At 43.2% G+C, this 22,052-nt stretch overlaps 1 protein-coding gene across 1 annotated transcript; it reads left to right on the forward strand.

The window, feature by feature from the left end:
• Positions 1-3,622: 3,622 nt before the first annotated feature.
• Positions 3,623-21,767, forward strand: LOC139303118 (heparan sulfate glucosamine 3-O-sulfotransferase 6). The gene is made up of 2 exons (XM_070926836.1): positions 3,623-4,104; positions 20,074-21,767. The coding sequence occupies exons 1-2, from the start codon at positions 3,623-3,625 to the stop codon at positions 20,690-20,692; spliced, it is 1,101 nt and encodes a 366-aa protein (XP_070782937.1). The 3' UTR covers positions 20,693-21,767.
• Positions 21,768-22,052: the final 285 nt, after the last annotated feature.

Raw genomic sequence — 22,052 nt, forward strand, 5'->3', positions numbered from 1 at the left:
ATACAGACTATCCAAAGGCAGAGTGCCCTTAGAAAAGACAAACAAACAAATATGAGCCACTGCCTTTCAAGAAGCCAAATCCTTCGATCCTTGCACCTAAAGTAAAGGGAACACGGCTCCGTATGGCACCAAACAAAGCAAGCCTGCATTATTGATCACTTTGACTACAGAGTGGCACGTCTCCGATTGTTTTTCAACATCACAGCGGATCAATACAGAGGAGTGCTCGGAGAGTACAGAAAGGTAAATGATGCCTTCTCTGTTTAGAGACTTGGGGAAATTGACATACTGCCAGGTTGGAAGAGGCCTGGGTCGATTGATATTGTCATCCCCTTCAGATTTATCATCCATATGGATGTGCTGCCATGTAGCACCTCACTTATATTTCAACATATAAGGTGAAGATGCCAATAAACTGTGATTTATACTGTAACACATACATTGTCAAAAACTATATTGGGAAAATGGGTTTAGTATCCAGAAGCATCCATTTCAGAACAGTCTGACACTGGAGGCTCATACTGGGGTTGGTTCTCAGCAAAGCAAGATTTTAATAAGATCAGCCTTAGCTGAAACTCCATAGTACGTCAAGCATAGCGCCATCTCCTCAACCGTTACAGGAAACACAAATGTGGTTCTCTGTGCGTGGTTGAAAGACAAATACTGAAAGTTTTTTTCAAATCTAGAAATAAAGACTCAAAATAAAGCTTACGACCAACACGCCTGTAAAGCTTCAAGCTGCAGCTGTGATGCAGTCGGGTCTGTTACAGTTTCTGTGGGGTTTGGAACTGGTCCGTCTGTCTGTCTTTTGTCTTCTGTGATGGATCTTTCCCTGTGTGATTGTTAGTCATCGCTGTCAAATGGATAAGATAAGCTCTGATAAGACATACTGAGTCTGAGGGACTGACACCAAAACCTGATTTGAAAATGTAATGTGGACTGATTTCTGTTTGTTTTTTTTCTCATCACACTCCACTTTTGGTGGATTACAAATAAATCAAAATGTAAAGTGTCGTTAAGAATAATTGGACATTTATTCATACAAATATGAAAAAGACCATGAAATACAGATGGTCTGATTACTTTGAACTCATGTGAACATTTGTAAGAAAATAGAATAAGAGCATGTGACATATAACATGAAAGCAGAAGGTGTATGTGGGCAATTTATTGAAGGTTGTTGCGTCTTCCTGTCAAGGTAGAGCCCATGGACGGCTGAAGCAGTGTCTGTCCACATTTCTACTGCTGAAGCTTTGGCCTTGTTAATCCCAGCAGTGGACAGTTCCCTCATCACAATGTCCTGCTAAGACTGTGTTGTCCAAGAGGACTTTTATGTGGTGTTATGCATCGCTGAACCATCCATTTTGCTTTCCATTCAACTGTACACAAAAATCATCATTTAGTTAACGAAATTGGTTGCAAAGGAATGTCTTTCCCCATTAACTTCAAAAGCATACCAGTTTTCTCCATTTTGACTTTTGACGTTTGATCAAAAAATGTACATTGCTTATTTACAGTCCATAGTTTATAGGGATTAAATGTATCTCTGTTTTGCTGGATAGTCTGTAAATGATGAGATCAATATGATTCATTTTTTTCTTACACCAAATTGCAAAAATTGCACGTCGAAAGAAGAGATGGGCAGTTACGTCTTCTCTGCTAAGCTAGATAGCTTTAGCTAGAGTTAGCTGGGTTATTTTTCCTCATCGTGATTTAGCCACGGCCTTATTTAGTTATGTGGAATAAGTAACCGAATTACTAAGATATCATTTCATCAAAATTAATATATTTTTAAAAAACGATAGGGAAAAATCTAAAAGTAAATTTAGCTTTAGCTTTAGCTGAGGCTAGCCGGGGCTATCTCACCAGCCAGCCGACACTTGATATAGCTTAGTTTACGAAGATACCAAAGGGAAAGTGAACAAAATGTTGCCAAAGAAATTGAATTTTTCTAGTTGATGCAACATGGCACCTTGCAGTCAAGCTATACATCACGTTAGTGTAGGTCTGAAGGCACTTGAGGGGACATTTTAAGGGAAACACTGGGATCATGTGGGTTCAGTGGTTAACTTGAGTTAGACTCGAGTTGTACAGGAGCCTCCATTCTTATCGACAGTATTCCTTATCAGCAACAGTTCACTGTGCTCTAATCCAGTTCAGTGGAGTTATGTGTGTCTGTGTGTGTTTCAGCTCCCCACACAAGACTGTGACAGTGGCGGAGCTGGTTATATAGCCTGATTAAGGGAGCACTCAGTGCAAATATTCTGTGCAAAAAGGACCACGTGTCCAAGGGAAGAACCAGCTGTAAGCGGCGGGCATCTCCAGGTTGCAGACATTAAACAGGGCTGCGTTGAGGTTTTTCAGTGCAGCAGTATCACAAGGAGGGAGGGCATCCAGACATTGTATCTGTCTGTGTCCTTGCTGAAAATAATCTCTGTCCTTGGGTTTCCTTTGCAAGACTCAGGAACAAATGTGCAGACTTCCAGGACATATAAAGGATTTTGTTCCAAAAAGCTGTAAATCGACAAATGTCTCATATGACGGCAACATTTCATTCGTTTTTTATCTTAACTAAACTGTTGCGACGTAATGATGTATGCATGGTTTAAGAATATTTACCTTTAGGCCTATTGCAAGAAATGAGTCATATATGGTCTTACGTCCACACACACACACACACACACACACACACACACACAAACACATACACAAGGAGAAAGGAATTAGAGAAAGCTGGTGACACCTGTCTGTCCCTGTTGGGCAGGAGCGTAAAGGTTAAATGTGTGTGTCATAGCTGGCTCCATGGGGGTGTGTGGTCAGGGGGGCCAGCAGACAGCAGGTGGCCACTAGCCCCATCCACAGCCAGCAACTTGGGCAAGAAACAAACCTGGAGCTCAGACCTATGAGTGGATGTGGTGGTTTAAAGGGGAAATGAGGGAAAATTGCATCCTCAGACTGCAATCACTAATATCCCCTCTTCATCGTGTTCGAAATATTTCCCCTCCTCTTCCAGTGCATTAAATACAATTAAACTAACGACTTTCTTTCTCTGAAATTGCTCTCAAAACAACGTGACATGGGCGCTCCTGCCTCTCTGTCGGCTTGGGGGGGGGGGCACCGCGCATGTTCATCAGTTTGTACTGTTATTTCAGCGTCGCGCGGGCTGAGGATGGGAGGGGGGGCGTGCGTTTGATGGACGGGGCGTGGATTTTGGCAGCCGGACTGGAATGGGTGTTGAGGGTTTCCTATAGAGCCGCTGCCAAGGAGCCACGGGAGCGCACAGAAGGCGCCGAGGCTGCGCCGCGGGACGTAAACGCACGGCCACCGCTCAGCCGAGCCTCGCTGGGACTTTTTGCTCAGGCCGTTGAAAGCAAACCCACAAGTTGTCTTTGATGCTTTTTGACGAGCTGAATCCCGATAGAGGCGAGGGGCGAGCGGGATCTGAACATGTGGAGCTTTTTGACGCGCGCAGGGCGAGTTTTACGCCACTTGCTGCTGTGGCGGGAGCGCGGCGTATTCACTCAAGCGTTCTCAGTCTGAGTGTCCTCTGAAGTCAGTAGTATGAAGTCCTCTGATAGGGCATGTTTCCTGCGTTGTGTCCTCATGCTCAGGATTGCGACTCATGGGATGTAGTAAATGGAGAGCTGCGTTCAACTTTGGACACCTGAAGGTGCAGTCCAAGCTGTCCGTCTTCTTTACCATGATCATTCTCTTCACTTACCTCTTCTACTGCCTCAACGGATACTGTGACTCCCTGCCCAGGCCCGTTTATGACCAACAGAGTCATTTCCAAAACAAAATCCTCTCAAATGATGGACACGGAGCGTCGCCGCCGCAGCAGCTCGGCGCGTACAACGCGTCTCAGGTGTCGTTCGTCCGGGAGCAGCTGTCGGACTTGTCGAAGAGCGATGCTCCGTCTAACAACATCTCTATAGCCAATAATTTCGGCAGCAAAAAGTTTCCTCAGGCCATCATCATCGGGGTGAAGAAGGGTGGCACCCGGGCGCTGCTGGAGTTCCTGCGCATCCATCCGGACGTGAGGGCCGTCGGCTCGGAGCCGCACTTCTTCGACCGCTTCTACGACAAGGGACTGGAGTGGTACAGGTGAGCCTGATGGTGCAAACAGTTCACTAAATATTTACTTATAATCACTTTCCCCGCTGCCCTCAAACGGGGAAACGGCCGCAATAGTAATGAACTGAAAGGGTCAAAGTTCAGGGCAGAAGTTGTTGCTGCTCGCTGTCACCTGCCAGAACAACATGTCCCGTGGTTTAAGTTTAAGTTAGAGCTCGAGACAGTCTTTGTCTTCTTCAAGATCTGCGCAGAAGCCTTTTATAGTCCAAATATAACAGAAGGCATTGATTTAAGATGGATTAATAACAATTAAAAAAAAACCCAGAGTGAATGATGTTATTCCTGTGATGGGATATGCAGTGCATTAGGCCTACTATGTGTGTTAATGGACGGCAGTGCCCAAAATGTCCCCGGTTCTTCTTCTTCTTCTGGACCGCTCTGTCATGCAACATGTCCATGATACGTCTTTCATCTTCAGTAGCTGCACATGAAGTGTTTATGGCGGATCCTGCCCGACCAGTCTGGTGGGGTGGATGATGTCTGATTAATCCACCAAGTGAGACCTGAAGAACCACAGCTGGTTGTTGTTGTTTCTCTGGAATCAGTCTGACCTGTAGACTGAAAGTGTGTTTGGAAATAAACGTTAATAAATGATACAGGAGTGAGGATTGAAAAGTGAGCCGCTTTCTAGACACTTTTTAGTGCCATATGTGCATCAAGGACTTTTTTTCTGTACACAGTCCTTTTTTATCATGTGTTTTCTAGTTCTCTTATTACAGTGAATAATGAAATATTAGCGACTGAGCATGGTGTACCAAAAACAGAGCTAATTCAAATCCCCTCTCCACTTATTAGTCCACATAAAGCATGTTTCTGTGCAGGCGACCATCGTCTCATGCTGGTGGGATCAGTCCCTCTCCTCTCCTCTCGCCTCTCATTAATATCCCTCAGCACCAATAAGAGGCTCTGCTGATAGCTTCCAAGGATGGCAGCGTATTCAGTCCCCTGCCAATAAATTGCTGTTTATTGAGCTGACACGCTGCTTCCCTAAGTGTCCAGTGTTGGTCCCCCGAGGGCCTCACTATACCCGCCTGATCACAGAGGGAGGATGGGTTGTTGTGGATGGTGGTAGTGTGGATGACCCCCTCAGTCAGGTAGTCATGTGTTGGCTTGAGGATCTTTTTTAAATATGTGATTTTGAAGGTTGATATTTCTTTGGTCTGCTTTTTAGTTTTTCCAGTGAGACCCGGACACATGAGGTTGTTTTCAGTATGGAAGCATGCAGAGAGACATATTCATCTGAGTTTACAAATGTAAAATGTATATGTTTAAATCGGTAAATAAACTGGGTGAAAAACATTTTTCACCCAGTTTTTTGCAAGTTAAAGAATGTTTTTAAGTAGCTGCCTGATATCTGATAGCACAGAGAGGGAGGGACAGAGGGAAACCATTACAGAGGAAGAACAAGGATAAAAGATCTGGGGCGTAAATGACGGTTTGATAAAGAGACAAGTAGCAGGGAGAGGAGAACATGGAGGTGAGGCAGAAAAATGCTGGCTGAGAGAAGAAGAGAGAGAGACGCAGGCAGAGATCAATACAGCCGGGTAACGATCGGCCCACTGCGAAGCTCAGGTGGAATAGCACTAAGTGACATCAGAGATCAAAGTGTGCGCGTGTGTGTGCACAAGTATTGGTTTGCTTTCTTATTACTTAGTATGGTTTTCAGGAAGAGGTTGGGGTTTTCCTGCAAGCTTCATCAAAGTGAGTGACGTGGGCAGAAGCTTATTGAGGCAGGTTCACTTTGAATTTAAGAGTAGTTGTAAAGTTGAAACAAACTAACCGACTGTACGTAAAGTCTTCGCACTCAGTCAATCTGCGGACTACTTTCTTGTTCAATGGTTTGGTCTGTAAAACAACGAAAACCTATAATTTCCCTTGATCATCAGCATAGCTGCAGATTCATCTTCTGCCGCTCAACTAATCGATTGATTGATTAGTTGTTTCAGCTCTAATAGTTGGAATTTGGGGAGTAGGGAAATGTTGTATAAAATGGTGCACAAACCATCTCCAATATCAAGATTGAATGTAAACGTGAAGGCATAAAAAGGTGCTCCTTGGATGGGAACATTTTTAACAAACAGCGCACTGTAGCGTCACGCCTCTCAGCGGTTTCAAACCAAAACGCACAAGAGCGAAATAATGAGCAGGAAATAACCACAAAGCAGCTAACTATAGGATGCTATGAACTAAACAAATCAACAATATTAAAATTAGTTTTCTAACCTTGTATCCACGTCCTCTCTAATATTTTCCCCAAGGCTTCTGATTTTTTACTCCCGTCCCAACAAACCCTTCCACCATCTCCATCCACCATCTTGTAGAGGTCAACGTAGCTGGTGTACTGCAAACTGATACTTTAAACTGGATAACATATCATCTTTAGTGATAAAACGTGATGGTTGGTTTTCCTGATTGTTTGGTATTATTTGAAGGTGAAAAGTGTATTATTGCACGCACACTGCTGGGCAATAAAAGCAAAATGTTAGCGTCAGCGTTTAGATTTACGTAAAGTAATTAATCTAATAAGATTGAGAGTAAAACAGTTTCGGCTGAAGCAGCACGCTCTAGTTTCTGTAGCTATCTGAATGGTGACAAAGCAGAAGTGAAAAGTAGAAAGGGTTAAAGGTGAGAGGACTGGCGACCTTTACACGTTCCTTTTGCTGCCTTCTGACCTCACCTTGTGTTCTTTTAACGCAGACATGACGTATTCGTCTCTCTTTTCTCTTCCTCTCCTTTTCACTTCTGAAGGCATAATGAAACGTGTGTTTTTGCTCCGTCCTAATCCGCCGACAGCTCGCGTCAACACTGTGTGAATTGGACCGGTGTAATGACAGGTCAGGCATTAACGTGGACAGCTCAGGGACATGCGGAGGGGCTGAGAGGGATTAGGCCCCCAGTCGCAGTTAAACAAGGCCTTATGAAGCATTAGTCAACACCACCACCCAGCCACCTGGTAGCACTGGTCTATGATGAGCGCTTCAGTGTTCCTACACCTCAGCCTTTAGTGCTGTAGGGGAGGCTTATTGTAGCCTGTTGGATTTACTGGGACATTTTTTTATTTTCATTTGAGACAGATGTAAATGTTCAAAGTACATACAAGTAACCTCTAGTCTAGTGATTCCCAACCATGAGTACTTGTACCCTAGGGGGTACTTCAGCAGTTGCCAGGGGCTACGAGAAAAGATTGTGGAGAAGCTCATGTGAAAAAAGAGAAATATAGAAAGACGTAAAAATAGTTCGCTAAAATGGATTGACAAATGTAGTTCTAACTGGTTGGTATCACCTCCACACTACGTATTGTGATTAAGAGTGCATGAAACCTAGTTAGCTAAAAGTAATAGACACTGGATAGTTTAAACTAGCAGTATCAATGCAAACCAAACTGACCTAAAAATGTTCACTTATAATCCATTCAACCACTGCTCGAGTCTCCTCCTATTCTTTCCTCACACATAGTTACTAATCAAATTTATTGTAATAATGTGTATTGTGTATGAAGTATTGACTGACAAATCAACATTGACCTGTCCCCATATGTTGCTCAGTGGCTTCTGAATAATCAGTAGACACATCTGACTTCCCTGTGCCTTCCTACTTTCCTTTCTGCCTGCCCTCCTGCCTATTCCGTACTTCCAGATATCATATGTAGTTATAAAAATATTATTCATTTAGTGTAATTACATGCTAAGGACCCAGTGATTCACATATATCAATTTGAAACAGAACCGTTGTATGTGAAGCCAACATAATCATCTGAAACTGGGCTGGAAAGTATCACTTAAACATTTACTCTCTGACAGAGCTCTTCATTTCAAAGTGCTGTCTGTGTCTTTGAGCTCGCAGAGAGCCTTGGCCCCTGCCTTCAGCTGGTAACCAAGTAAAACACATGGACATCCTTAAAGGAAGCATTTGGCAAATTGTTTTAGAAAAAATGCTTATATGTGGAAAAGCCTTGGCTTTGCCATGTACTGGAAACGATTCTGTGGTTTGGTGGTGGGGAATGAGGGTTTAGACAGCCATGGTGTGCAAGTGAGTGAGTGTGAGCATGTGTGTGTGTGCGTGTGTGTGTGAGCTCGGATTCATTCACACTGCTTCAGCTCTACCTGAAGTCCATCCGCTCCCCCTGTTCTTCCCAGCGTCTCTCCGCCTTTTCTTCACGCTATAAATATCCAGCAGATATAAATGTCATTTCTCGATATCGATCACCTAAAATAGGTTCTTTCTATTGATCTCTCTCACTCTGCCTTTATCACGCTGTTGCAGCAGAAATGAATTAACTTCTGAATATTCAATCTTGTTGACAAGGAGCTGTTACTCCCTTCCACCGCTGACATTTATACCCCGCGGTCTGAGTGTTGCTGGAGTGGATTTATTGGCTCGTTCAGGTCACTCAAACTGCGTAATGTAAAGCCACCGTACGAGTCCTCGCTCCTGTTGGACTACAGTCGATGCTTTTTTCTCCCCGTCTCTAAATCTCTTTCCTCATCGACTCATTTCTTTGTCTCATAGAGGCATGCTGTATAATTCAGCTGAGCGCTGGATGCACTACCTAGACAGGAATGTCCAGGTTTTATTTCCTGTCAGACTCGTCCACCAATCACAGGGGATTCTCCGGTTGAATTCCTCTCTGCTCACATTCTTGGAGGCTGCATGTTTTCGCGCGGAGAGTTTTTCAGACTGACAAAGGGTTTTTGGGGAAAGAGAGGCTTTCAGGGGAAGAATTTAGGGAAAAATAGGAAATGTATAGATCTTGCTGGAAGAAAGAAGGCTTTGTGCAGAAGACAGGGTTCAATGCTCTGCGAGTATTTGAAGCTGCATCAGCGTAGGAAGGAAAAACCAGTCGGTTATATCCATGAACATGAGCAACGCTATCTGGCATGTCTGTCAGAGCTAATAAACATAACATGACACATGCTGCCATTTACATGTAAAGGGATTTTTGTCAGAATTAATACAAAATGTAAATTAAGCTGGAAAAGCTACAAGGATATAATCAAACATGACTTGATGAATTGGTGCGGGATAGGTATGGATTTTTACTCGATGGAGAAAAAAAGGTCCGATCCGACTTCAGTCATCAATATTTTGACAGCCTGTCATTGGTCGACCTTTCCCCTCCCAGCATGACGTGTCTCATCCAGTCAGTAATAATGGAATCAGAAGCCTGCACAGTGAGAGGATCATTGGGGGAACACTTCAATCCCAGTTCCAGAGAGTGCAGAAAGAGAAAGTTTGCGTTGTTCATCGCTATTAATGATCTTTAATTTCAACCTTTAATTCCAGACCGTCAGACTGAGAATGTTGCATTTTAAGTAAAAGACTGGAGACATGCTGTCACTTTTCTTCGGGCCACAAACTCATCAAAGTCCGTCTTTCCTTGTTAAACAGATAGAGATCTGGATGACGGATGAGCCGCCATGTTTGCTGGACCACAACGAAATAATCATCTCTCTGCTTCCTCCACCTTCTCTTCTCCTCCACAGTCATTTGCCCCAATTTCCTCTCAACCTCTTCTTCTTCTCCCTGCTTTATGTCATCGGCCTTTTGTTTTCGATTAGTGTGAGCGCGGTAAATGAGTAAAGATGAGAAAAAAAACAAGCTCTGCATGTGATTACTCATAGAAGAAACAGAGGTAGAGAAAGACTGACGTACAGATTGTGTAAGGTACATGTGGTGATGGAAATTCTATGTCACTTTATGCTTGACTACTTTTTATTTGACTCCCATACTGTAGCTACAAGTCACTTGCAATACAGATGATCAGATGATAAAACATAAATGAATGTTCGTGATTAAAGAGTATTTTAAGTGTAGGTTCACATGCCCATGTGTACATTGGAGAAGTTCTTCGTCACTGTGATAAGGGATCCCTTCCTAATGCAGTTCCCTCAATATAAGAACGACCTCTGTGCTTCCTTGCTGAGCTCCAGCAGAGGGATAGTCACACAAAGAAGGAATTTGTATTAAAAAGACTGACTGAGCACAGCATGTGTATACAGTAATCTGACGGAACTGCAAATATTGAGAGTGTTTGATGTAATCTTAATTTAAGATTCAAAAATGCAATAACATCACTAGATGTGTGAGAGTGATTAGGACAGTGGAGCCTCATTAAAATGCTTGAGAAAATATTAGAGGTGCAACTCACAATTATTTTCATTATCAATTAATTATAATTATTAATCTTTTTTCAGATTATTTGTTGTGATTCATTGATTCATTGTTGGTCTATAAAATACTGAGGGGTTTGAATCTCTTTGTGTCGTCTGCAGGCTCTATTTGTTCCACTGTTTTACATTGAAAAAAAGGATCTGAATACTACATCGACTCTGTTCGTCGTGTTTCTGGCCTCCTGACGAAAGTCTAATATCGTTCACGTTATTATTGCTGTCAGGACCAGAGATACATACTGAGGGAGCTACATTCATTCATAGTTACGGCTGTTTGGTTTTGATAGACAGAACAGACCCACACCCAGTTAACCATCACTGGTCTGTCTGGAGAGGTAATTATTGACTCTGTGTGTGTGTGTGTGTGTGTGTGTGTGTGTGTGTGTGTGTGTGGCCATGGTGGTGGACCTCTCACTGGTGTCTATCTCTGTTTAATGTCTGACTGCCTAGGTGTGTGTCGGGGGGGGTCGTGAGAACCTGCAGCCACCATGAGAATCCCACAGAGAAACACACCTTTCTTTGTCTGCTATTAAACCTTCCAAGAAAACCCCCCATCGGTTTGACTTAACCAACTTAGAGGAATTGGTTAATTGTCGGTGATGTCTGTGCTGGTTTTGAGAGGAAATGAGATTAATTATACTCTGGCACCGAGAGCTGACTTTGAGGACAAGCACAACATCAAACAAGACGCTGCGATGGGAGGAAATCTGGAAACCAACACCGGCTCCCGCTTCATGTCCATCCAAACTCTACTGTGTCCTGCATGTTTGATGTGTGTGTAAGCGTAGCCAAGCACCACTGAGTCCGCTCTGATGAGCCTGATAGATGGCACTAATAGCAGACCGCTGAATGGACTGTTTCCAGTTGTAAAAGCCGTGCCTCTGCCAGCAGTGATTTCCGTTTTTCAGCTTAAGACACTGCTAACAATGAGCTGAGAAACCACAAGGAGTGGCAGGCTGAAACAGTGGGAAGTGGGTTTTTAAGGATCGGACAGTATCGAGTATTCTTATTGGTCGGGACCTGGGGAGTTGCCAGACGAGCAAAAGTCCATAGTGATTCGATTACAGTGTTTCTGAGGTGTGTGTGTGTGTGTGTGTGTGTGTGTGTGTACTCATTTAGGGTTAGTGTTTAATTAGTGAAAAGGTGGTTGTTTTCCCTGTCGCCTGTGTGGACTCAGAGAGGAGGGTAAACATTAAAGCATGTTCATGTTGTCTCATGTTTAATCTTTAACTGGACTGACTGAACTGAAGGCCATACAAAATCTATCTATCTATCTATCTATCTGTCTGTCTGTCTGTCTGTCTATCATAGTAATATAATGTTGAAAAGTGACTACATACAGTGTGTATTACAAAATACGGTGAGTTCCTCAATATATATATATAAGAAAATACTTGCATGTATGTATTTTGGAACACATAGAATAATGCCGTTGCATATATATTTCAGATTATTACCAATATTGCCACATATTCAAATGTCTTGTTTTGTCCAACCAGCAGCCCAAAACCCAAAGATATTCAGTTTAATATAATAATCAGTAAATGAAACTGGAACCTGTTCATTGTTGGCATTTTGTTTTTAGAATGACTTCAACAATCAGTCGATTATCAAAATAGTTCCCAATCAATTCAGCTAATCAGCTCATTCCATGGTAAATTGGAAGATGTTCCAACAGGCCTCCTCCTGAGGAATTTTAAATTTAAATGAACTAAACTGAACTGAGTCCACATACATTCCCAACTCATCGCACCATCTTACTAAGAGCCTAATTATGTGACCGTGGCGAGGACATCATGACATCACAGGGGTCAGGATCTACCCGATCTACTCCATCCTGCGTTCAGGAGATTGGATGAAGGCAGGGCGGGGTCCCCCGAGGCCCCCTGGCAGCCTCGGAGATAAAGCCACACAAGTAGGCCACTGTGGGCCCAGCAGGAACACGACTGCAGATTTTCCCATTTGATAAGTCAGGAGGGGTGGGAGCAATCAGTGGCAGCATGCACACACATACACACACTTGCTACATACATACATAAACATTCAAACACACATAACGGGTTTTGCATTATGGCCATGTTCTGTCATTACAGGTTGTTACGCTATCAGAGAGATAAAATCACTGCATCCCTTCTTCCTGTTCTCTCTTTATTTCTTCATCATTTTTTATCAGTATTAAGCATTTAGGGTGACATGTTTGATTCTAGGTGCTCATTATCATTGCTGTAATAATTTTGCACTTAATTCAGCCCGTCACATCCGCCTTCCTGCTTATATTTGTTTTATTTTCCTGTTGATAAAAAATGTTTAGAATAGCTTTCTAAAGATTAAAGCAATAGTTTGACAATTTGGGGAAATTAGAGTATTCACTTTCATGCAGAGAGTTAGATGAGAAGATTGATACCACTATCAAGTCTGTAGCGTAAATATAAGGCTACAGCCAGCAGCCAGTTAGCTTAGCACAAAGATTTCCCCACGTAAAATGTTTACACAATTTTTCCAGTCTTTATGCTAAGCTAAGCTATCGGCTGTTGGCTCCAGCTACATATTTAGCGTACAGACATGAGTGGTATCAATCTTCTCATCTAGCTCTCGCCAAGAAAGAGAATATGCAAATTTCCCCAAACTGTTCCCTGTAGACGAATCACTATTGTGTTACATCAGTCAGCAATTCAGGGCAACAAAACATACTAATTTGGTCATACAGTTACAAGCTAATGCTAAAGGTTCAAACGGTGTAGAATTAGTGGCTTCGCTGAAAATCGCACATACATTCACACATAGATCTCCTCTGTCATTAGGGCTGCCCTGGTTCCTCAGAGGAAACTCTGACTGACCACCTCTCACTCACTCGCCGCTCTCAGGCCTTGTGATGTCTCCATTAACTGTTACGCCTCTATTTTTCCCCTCAGCTAGACACATTCTTCAGCTCTTTCCTACCGACCTACCCCAGTGATGCAAAGCTCCTCGGTAAAAATACTCCTCACCACCCTGGTGCGTCAGCCAGACGGTAACCTTCGGAGGGTGTAATAGTCCGCCACAGACACGCGTGCACGCTGAAGTGAGATACAGTAAAATGAGGCGCGGGCAATGTGGATTTATGTAATGCAGACATTGTGTAAGGGGCTGATGGATGCTTTCTTGTGCCAAGAAGAAGAGGGTATCTGCAGGTCTTGAAAAGTCTTAAAAAGCAGTGAGTTCCCACAACAGAGGCCACGAAAGGTAACATTAGCTACACATTTTGATCAATCCATCATTTTCCTACTGCTTTTGTAGGTCCAGATCACATGAATTGATTCATTATATTACTAGGAATTATTGTTACAACTGAGAAGTACTAACATAAATGTGATGTAAGTGTCAACTAATTAAAATAATATCTTAAAAGTCCTAAAAGTATAGACCGTTTTCTTCTTTACAGGAAAATCTGTATTTAGACACAAAAACTCTGCAATGAAAACCAATTACTCTTCATTAATCACTCTGGGGCTTAAATTCTCCTTTTGGCAGCCTGACAACCAGAAATCTGAATACCTGAAAAAATATGAAAATGTCCAAGAAAGACGTTCTCTCTATTTTTACCTAGCAATTAATACATTTAACAAAGAGGATAAATATTGGCCAGAAACGTCATCCGACTAATGTAATGGCCCTACTCCAACAGACACAAAGGGAGGTACTACTTTACCTTCCCTTTTATTGAGTTGCTTACAGTCCCCGCTGACTTCTAATCAGCCCACAGAAGCTCCTCAGGCCTGTATTTGCCGTCAGTAATGACAAACCTCTCCCTCCACGCAGCAGCTTTTACACATCTTTGAACACACACAGGCAGACTGTATCTGTCTTCATGTGTCCCTCTGTAGTGGTCGAGGATGTCGATGTGTTTTAAAATTCCTTCACACGTGTCAAATGTATTCATAACAGCCTCACTTTGAAGGATACAGTAGAGGCCAAGTGGAGGCTTTGAAGTTGTAAGAGGGAGATGGAGAAAAGTGGAAAAATAGAGGAGGTGAGTGAAGGAGAAATGGGGCGACGGAGGAAGCAAAAGAGGGGGGAAACATCGCATGTACGAGAGAGAAATCTGCACATGATGACATGTTGCATTACATGATCCCCCGTGATCCCCCGGTGGTCTCGCCCTCTGAATCACAACCATCTGCCTCTGACCTTCAGGGTGGAAGAGTCCATTTCCGCGCAGCACAGGCTGGTGGGGATTAAAGAGGGTCCGGGGGTCTGGCCTCGGGCCCAGCAGAGCCGGTATGGATCACAGCTTTCAGAGCTCCGAACCCCGGGACCAGAGGGAAACTTCCTAACCCAGAAACACTTCCCTCATCTCTGCCATATACACCCACACACACACCCACACACACACACACACACACACACACACACACACACACTGAGGACTTCATTGCTCCCAGATGTGGATCCATCCTGTGGAAGGCATGTTCAGATGGTTAGTGTGTGTGCGTTGTGTTTACGTGTGTGAGAAAGAGAGAGAGAGACGGGTGGTGTACAAACAGAAATGAAAATGGCGAGTGTGGGCTTCCCACTGGCAAAGCGATAATAGCCACGGTGCTTTCAGTGCCTGCAGGTGCCCTTTTTATTTTAAAATACACACACAGTCACATTTGATAAGCACTTAGTGGGTGAACCCCTTCACTCAGGGCAGCAGTGTGCCCCACAAAGTCATAAAGCAATTACTACAGAAACACTGAAGCCAGGCCCGGACTGGCCATCGGTAGCATAGGGAGAATTCCCCCTTAACCTGATGGTATGATCTCTGCCTGTCATCACACACGAGGCCCACACATCTACACAAAGTTCAGTCAGTGCCGAGTAGTGTGGAGAGAAAATGGACATCGCAGGAAGAGGAGGAAGAGGAACAGGGGAAGAAAATGAAGCTAAATGATGCGCAATGACAGATACGTTCACAAGCAAGGGACTTGGTTAGTGTTTAAAAGAAAAGAAAACATGCTCGCAGCACATCGTGATATCACTACTACCCTCCCAGAGTTGATTCTATGTTTCAAAAACTAATAGATGGTATCAAAGCAGGAAAATCAAGACATGTATACTCGGTTCTGTCATGTGGAAGTGATCCAGTGACTCAGAGCTACCAGAGCTTCTTAATGATCAACACAAGTCCAGTCAGAGCTCTGAGGAAATGCCTCAGATTTGGATGCATTATAAAGCAGTTTTCGTGTGTAGTAATAAAACTACAAAATATGTTACTGGCGTAAACAGTAAACAGAGAAAATATTTCAACAAAACGTACAGTATACGTGGCCTGTTATTAATGTGTGGAGATTGGCCGGGGCTGACGTTAGATTCCCGGCCTCAGTTATTATCCCAGTCCGCCCCTGACTGAAGCTGAGAGAAAAAAGGGGTTTTCAGGCTGCAGAACAGATAGATAGGCTGTGGTGCCTTTTCATGCTCTTTTAAATCATTTTATCCCGTAATTATTTGGCATAGACTGCAGATCACCTAAAAATGTAGATACTGCGCTCTGCCTGTGGAGAGTTGTCAAGGAAAGTGAGGAGAAAATGCTGTGGCTGCAATCCTAATGTGTTCTTTCAGCTGTTTGTCTCCTTTTGGACTAGTTTGTTTGAGAGAATAAACTATTTTTGATTATTTATGCTTAATAGCTCATACTGATCAAGTGCATCTCTGTTTTGCTGTCTGTCCCATTTTCCACACAATAATTTAAGTTATCTTAAAGGGGTTACTTAAGTGATTTAGTATTGCACTTTCACATAGTTGGGACACCTGCAAGAGACAAATAAAAAAAAAATCTGAGAAGCTGAGGACGAGATAGCTTGACTTTTATTCCCTAGCATGAGTCAAACTCTAAAAACACTTAATCCTACATTTCCCATAATGCAACTCAAAAGCGTTTTTAGCTCCATTTTGAAGTTACTGCAAATTCTGCTTAGTGTCTTCATGGAAATGTTACACTTCTATGGCATGATCACGTTTTATGTGGTAAAAATGTCTCTGATGTTAGATTCGGATGTTAACTCACTTTTGACCAAATGTGGCGTTACCTCAGCTTGGCTTGTAGGGCAGAAATGGAAAATTCAACTCAAATCACCTTTTTGTCTACTACCGCCAGGTGAAGTTGTCCCTGCACGTCTCCTGTTGCTTTTGTTGCCTGACGTAGGTCCTTATAAGAGGCTCACTCATGCGTCCTCATATTCTTGTCATAAACAGTAGCCTATTAGCCGGCAGTCCTTTAAACAGGCCCGAATAAAGCTCAGCCCACCCACACAGAGCACAGCTAAATGCGAGCGTCTGGACACATTTGTATGCACAGATAAACGCACATCTGCGTACTTTCAAAGCCGACCGCATTCCTGCCCCAGATGCTAACGGTAAAGGTGTGATGAAAACAAACATCAAGTCGCTATAGTTTCCCTAGACTCCCTTTGGAAACCGCACAGAGGATGGCGGTCGGTGGCGTCGCTCACAGCAACCGGTATCAGATAAAAAGAACAAGCTCTGTGTTTTTATCTTCACCAGAGATTAAACGCTTCTGAACAGTGACTCCAGGTTAATGAGAGGATTTCGTGCCCTCTTTGAGTGGCTGCTGTTTTTCTTCTCTCCGTCTGTGCTCTTAACTCTCATTCCCTCTTTCCATTTATTCTTGCCCGCTCTTTTCCTTCGCTCTTCTTCTCCTATCCCTCCCTGTAGTCCACCACTGTGTGGCCTCCTCCTGAGCTCTTTGTTGTAGCCCGGCTGTTCTGTGATTACAGGCTAGTGGTTCAAAATGTAAACATGATGTCAATGGAAGCCCCACTCAGCTTCAAATGGAACGCCACGGCTTCCATTAGGCTGATGTGTCCTATAGACACACTCACAAACCACCAAACAGCGCAAACACACCGGCACCTCAGTTGCTTTCAAGATCTGGATGTGGGCTTTGGATGTCGCTGCCTGCAACCACAGAAGAATACAAAAATACTAAAAATATCTTGTATGTTATCTTGCATCTTGCATATCTGGGCTCATATTATTGTTTGGTAGTGTGTTTTTCTTTGTATTCCTTTGGATAAAAATGTTTCCAAAGGAGTGTGTGTTGATGCTAGTCTAGGTTTTTCCAGAGTCACGACAACTGTGAGAAAACGGTTCCACAATCCAAAACATCAACAGTAACTGTTTAATTCCAGTCCCTTTAGAGCAGAGGGATTATTCCTGCAGCCACTGTTTTGCGCCGTTGTTCAAGAGTCATACCGGGAGAGATTCATCGTAAAAGAAGCAGACTCCACTGACAGTTATATTGAGGGACCCAAGTGTATTGCAGCCGCAAAATGTGTTTTGATTGAAGGATGCAACTCTCCCTTTTTCTGTACTGGAAATACCTAATTACTCAGGCATGTTTCTCTCGGGGGGTTGCCGAGAGTCTGCGAGGTGTCGGAAACACAGGTAAACAAGGCAGGTTGAGGAGAAGCCGACGAACCAAAGCAGCACGCAATTACCACAAAGTAACCTCGCAGATTGATGACACATGAGAGTAACAGTATCCGAGGGCGGAGTTTCCTCTCAAAAGCCAGAGTTGTTAAACTGTCCTTGGATCCAAATGAGAAGTTTAGTGTTTTTCTGGAGTAGAGATTCATAAAAACTATATTGCCCCTCACGTCATGTGGTGACCAGAAATAAGCCCGCGACCCACAGTCTCAGAAACTTGGCTTCAGAGCGATAGGTTGTAGCTTACGCTTTGGCCTGAAATGCTCGTTGTAATACGTCCCAATGTTGAGTCTAGCCTTAGAAACAGAATTGTTTTGTAAACCTCCCTCCCTTTGGTATTTGTTGTATTTTTCTCGATTTTGTTTAGCCCCGGCCCTATAACACAACTCAGGGCTTTCTTATGAATGCCATGAGTTGTGTATTTGGTGTTACCCTCGTAGCTTCCTGCCAGGGGACATGCCGGACTTGGAGCTGACTGTGTGTGTTGGATCGGGGAGAGAAAGGAACGGAGTCGGCTCCATCACCACACACCAGAGCTCAGAGCCCCATAAGCCCTTCACTTACAGACCAACCACGAAGACTCCGACCCAACCATCACCACATGCCTGCTGGGGGGGGGGGGGGCGCATGGAAATCTGAGGGATCTTTCACAGTTGCAACACTGGCATTCCTCACTGCTTAGATTTCTATAACACAAACTGAGCCTGAGATTTGAATCTCCTCTTTAAACTCACCAAAACGGGATGTATTTTTTTGTTGTTTTTAAGAGAGGAAAATTGGCAGGATATTTTTTTTTACAACGGAGGTTATTAGATTCCATTTTAGCGTTACAGTAGCATTCGGACTGAAATAAAGGACACAAGACAAATAGGTTTTCCTTTCCCTCCCATTTCCTTCATTTTTATATACAATCTGCCCTGGCACGTTATAAGGACTCTCAGTCAAACGCAGGCTTTGGTCGGGGTTTGTTGAACTTTTTGAGGCACTACTACGTCTTCTCAGCCTCTGAGTCATCTAAGTAGGGGTAAAGATCAAGAGGAAGAGGGCAGCCCTGTCTTCTAAGAGCCAAAGTGTGCCTAGAATACCTCAACCACTGATGATAATAACAATCAGACGGCCAAAGGCAATAACCAGGATTGAATGCAAACACATGGCTACCATAAGACAATACTCGACTAACGTGTTTGTTACAGGATACTTTTGGACGTTCGCCTGTTTTTTCTGTAGGCATTATTTATAACTACTACTGCAGCATACATTAAAGGATAAATCCAGTGTAGTGCAACTTATTTTCGTAACTTTGGCCATCGTTTGTATTGGCAATGATAACATTTTGTCTAAACCACTTTGTTCGGAGGTAAAACTCCAACCGTTTTTTCCCCAAAGTCTGGCTAACTCGGAGATTTGTTTAAATTTGTTGTCTGGTTGTCTGACTACTTGCGTTGCTTGCCCTGCAAGTTGCTTGCAGTCATTGGTGCTAACGGTAAGTTAGCTGTTGGTAGTCAGTAAATACACCCAAACAACGCTGACTGCTCCTTAAACCAGAATATGTCTTTTGTTTTGTTTCTACACCTGTTAAATGCAGAATATGTGATGGGTGTGGAGGATTTGGAGTTGGTAATGAAAGTATACGAATAATGTGTTTTTTGATTTACTTTTGCTGTTGAGTAATTAGTAAAGTAGTGTCAGTTGGTGACATTTTAACAAGTAGCTGGCCCAACACTGTCATGTGTTTGTTAGTTTGTAGTACACACAAAACGGGAAAACAAGGAATTCAATTGAAAAGATATAGTTGCATTTTATAGCAACTTTTCCAACCCTGCTGCAAGACTACAAATACCAGTGGTATGACAGTAATGTGGCTATTATTTCAGTCCTCTGGGACGGTCCCCCAGCTCAGAGGAACGAGAGCAAAGGGAGAGTCCCGGCTGTTATGAGCCTGTTTCGGGGGAGGCAGAGGAAATTACTTTTCTGAGGTTAATATAGCCTTGTGGTTTTCCTACAGTAGCCACTCACAGACTCCCTCCCGGTCTGTGCTGACATGGTCACTCCATCAATGCCAGCGGCTAATGTCATGTTTATCTCCCTCTAATCACAGATTTGGTCCACTAATTATAAAGCAAAATCAAAAAGCCTTCAAGGCAAGTGAGGCTTCATCAGAGGAATGTAATGAGAATTATGAAGGGAATGTATTTTTCTGATATACTGTATATATATGTAATCTTTTTTTCTCAAGTATACGCTAATAGAATATTTGGAGTAGAGTTTTTTTAATGTCTCTTTTTTTTTCTGTTTCATGCAGGAACCTGATGCCTCGTACTCTGGAGGGTCAGATCACCATGGAGAAGACCCCTAGTTACTTTATCACCAAAGAAGCCCCTCGCCGTGTCTTCTCCATGAGCCGCCACACCAAGCTCATCGTGGTGGTGCGTGACCCTGTGACCCGGGCTGTTTCTGATTACACCCAGACTCTGTCCAAATCTCCCGGGCTCCCGTCCTTCCAGAACCTGGCCTTCCGCAATGCCACCACAGGCCTCATCGACACATCTTGGAGTGCCGTGCGCATCGGCATCTACGCCAAGCACCTAGAGAACTGGCTGCGCTTCTTCCCGCTCTCACGCCTCCTCTTTGTCAGCGGCGAACGCCTTGTGACGGACCCGGCGGGCGAGATGGGCCGGGTCCAGGACTTCCTGGGACTCAAACGCGTGGTGACAGACAAGCACTTCTACTTCAACCAGACCAAAGGTTTCCCTTGCCTCAAGAAGCCCGAGGGGAGCAGCAGGCCGCGCTGCCTGGGGAAGTCAAAGGGCAGGCCCCATCCCCAGATCCCCTCTGAGGTCCTGCTTAGGCTCAGAGACTTCTACAGACCCTTCAATCTCAAGTTTTACCAAATGACCGGCCACAATTTTGGCTGGGACTGAACAGCTGCTCACCAAAGCTCTTAAAAACTGTTAGTAGCATTACTGTTCAGACAACCACCAAAACCAGACAGGGATCCCTTGAAGATATTGTGTGTTACCAAAGCTTTTACCGTGCAAAATATGCCTTTCCTTCATTTCCTAAGCTATGAAAACCTCCAGACTTACAACAGCCATGCTAACAAAGTTTGTGAGAGCTTCAATCCCTTGAGCCACTTTAGCAAGCAATGCTACACAAAAGCTTGTGAGAAGCGCTGATTGTGGCTCATACTGCTTATTTGCTTTAAAAAACAAAACTTCTAGCACTTGGCACCCCGAGAGCCAGAAGTATGCTAAGCTCTCATTGCATAACACTTTACAGCACAACCTCTATATTGAAAATAACCCCAGAAAGACGCCAACGCTACAAAGAGATATGCCTAAAGTTAAACCAAATGGTAAATGAGTAACAAGCCTTGACAGCCGGGTAAAGCTACGATAAACCAAATAACATATTGGAGTTCTAAGAGGGACACAAGAGCTCTGCTAAAAAAAAAAAGCACCACAGACAGCGAGGAAAGAAGCAAGGGGTTTTGAATTACGCACAATGGTACAATCAAAATAAATGGAAATATGTGTTGTTGAGACATAAATTCATCATTCAGGATCACATCAGCATTGTTCAGCTCATCTCTGGGTCAATGAGCTGACACGTTTATACAGTGTATACAGTTATAGGAAGTTCTTTTTTTTTTCTCCAGTTCTTTTCTTCTGTCTTTTAATTTTAGAAGAATTAAAATGTAGCTAACGCAGGAGGATACCTGGTACTTGTGCAAAAAGGAACCAGAAATGTAAAACACAGTCCACTATGTGCTGTAAATTTGCTGTTATTTATGTCGCCAATATGATGCTTGTATAAAATGTTCTTTACAGACAAACACTTGTATCTGTGATTGTTTTCTACTTCATTTAATCAACACTCACCTCCATAAATGGTACTTACATGCAACTGTATATTTCTAAAAGCCTAATTTATAAGATGACAAACTATTGTTGAGGTATTTTCTCTGAGACTTTTGTATTTGATATTCTGCTGGAAGTTCTGACTAAAACTTTTATTCTGAAACATGTGTTTTGGGATCATTTTTTGCACTGCGTTTCTGAGAACCACTCAGTTAATCATCTTTGTATTTATTCCAAACAAACTGATGTTGGTGCTGCCGGGAATATAGAATACATCTGTTTAGCAGATGATTTCTTCCTGGAAGAGACCTACCAGACATCAGATGATTAGAAAGGCAAGTACAATTAATCACTGTTGTGTGATTTTAAGGGATGACTTCGTAGGAAAGCTGACGTTTATTTAGAGTGCATGAAAATGCTT

The sequence above is a fragment of the Enoplosus armatus genome, chromosome 20, assembly GCF_043641665.1.
Source record: "Enoplosus armatus isolate fEnoArm2 chromosome 20, fEnoArm2.hap1, whole genome shotgun sequence".
In the NCBI taxonomy this organism is placed as follows: domain Eukaryota; kingdom Metazoa; phylum Chordata; class Actinopteri; order Centrarchiformes; family Enoplosidae; genus Enoplosus; species Enoplosus armatus.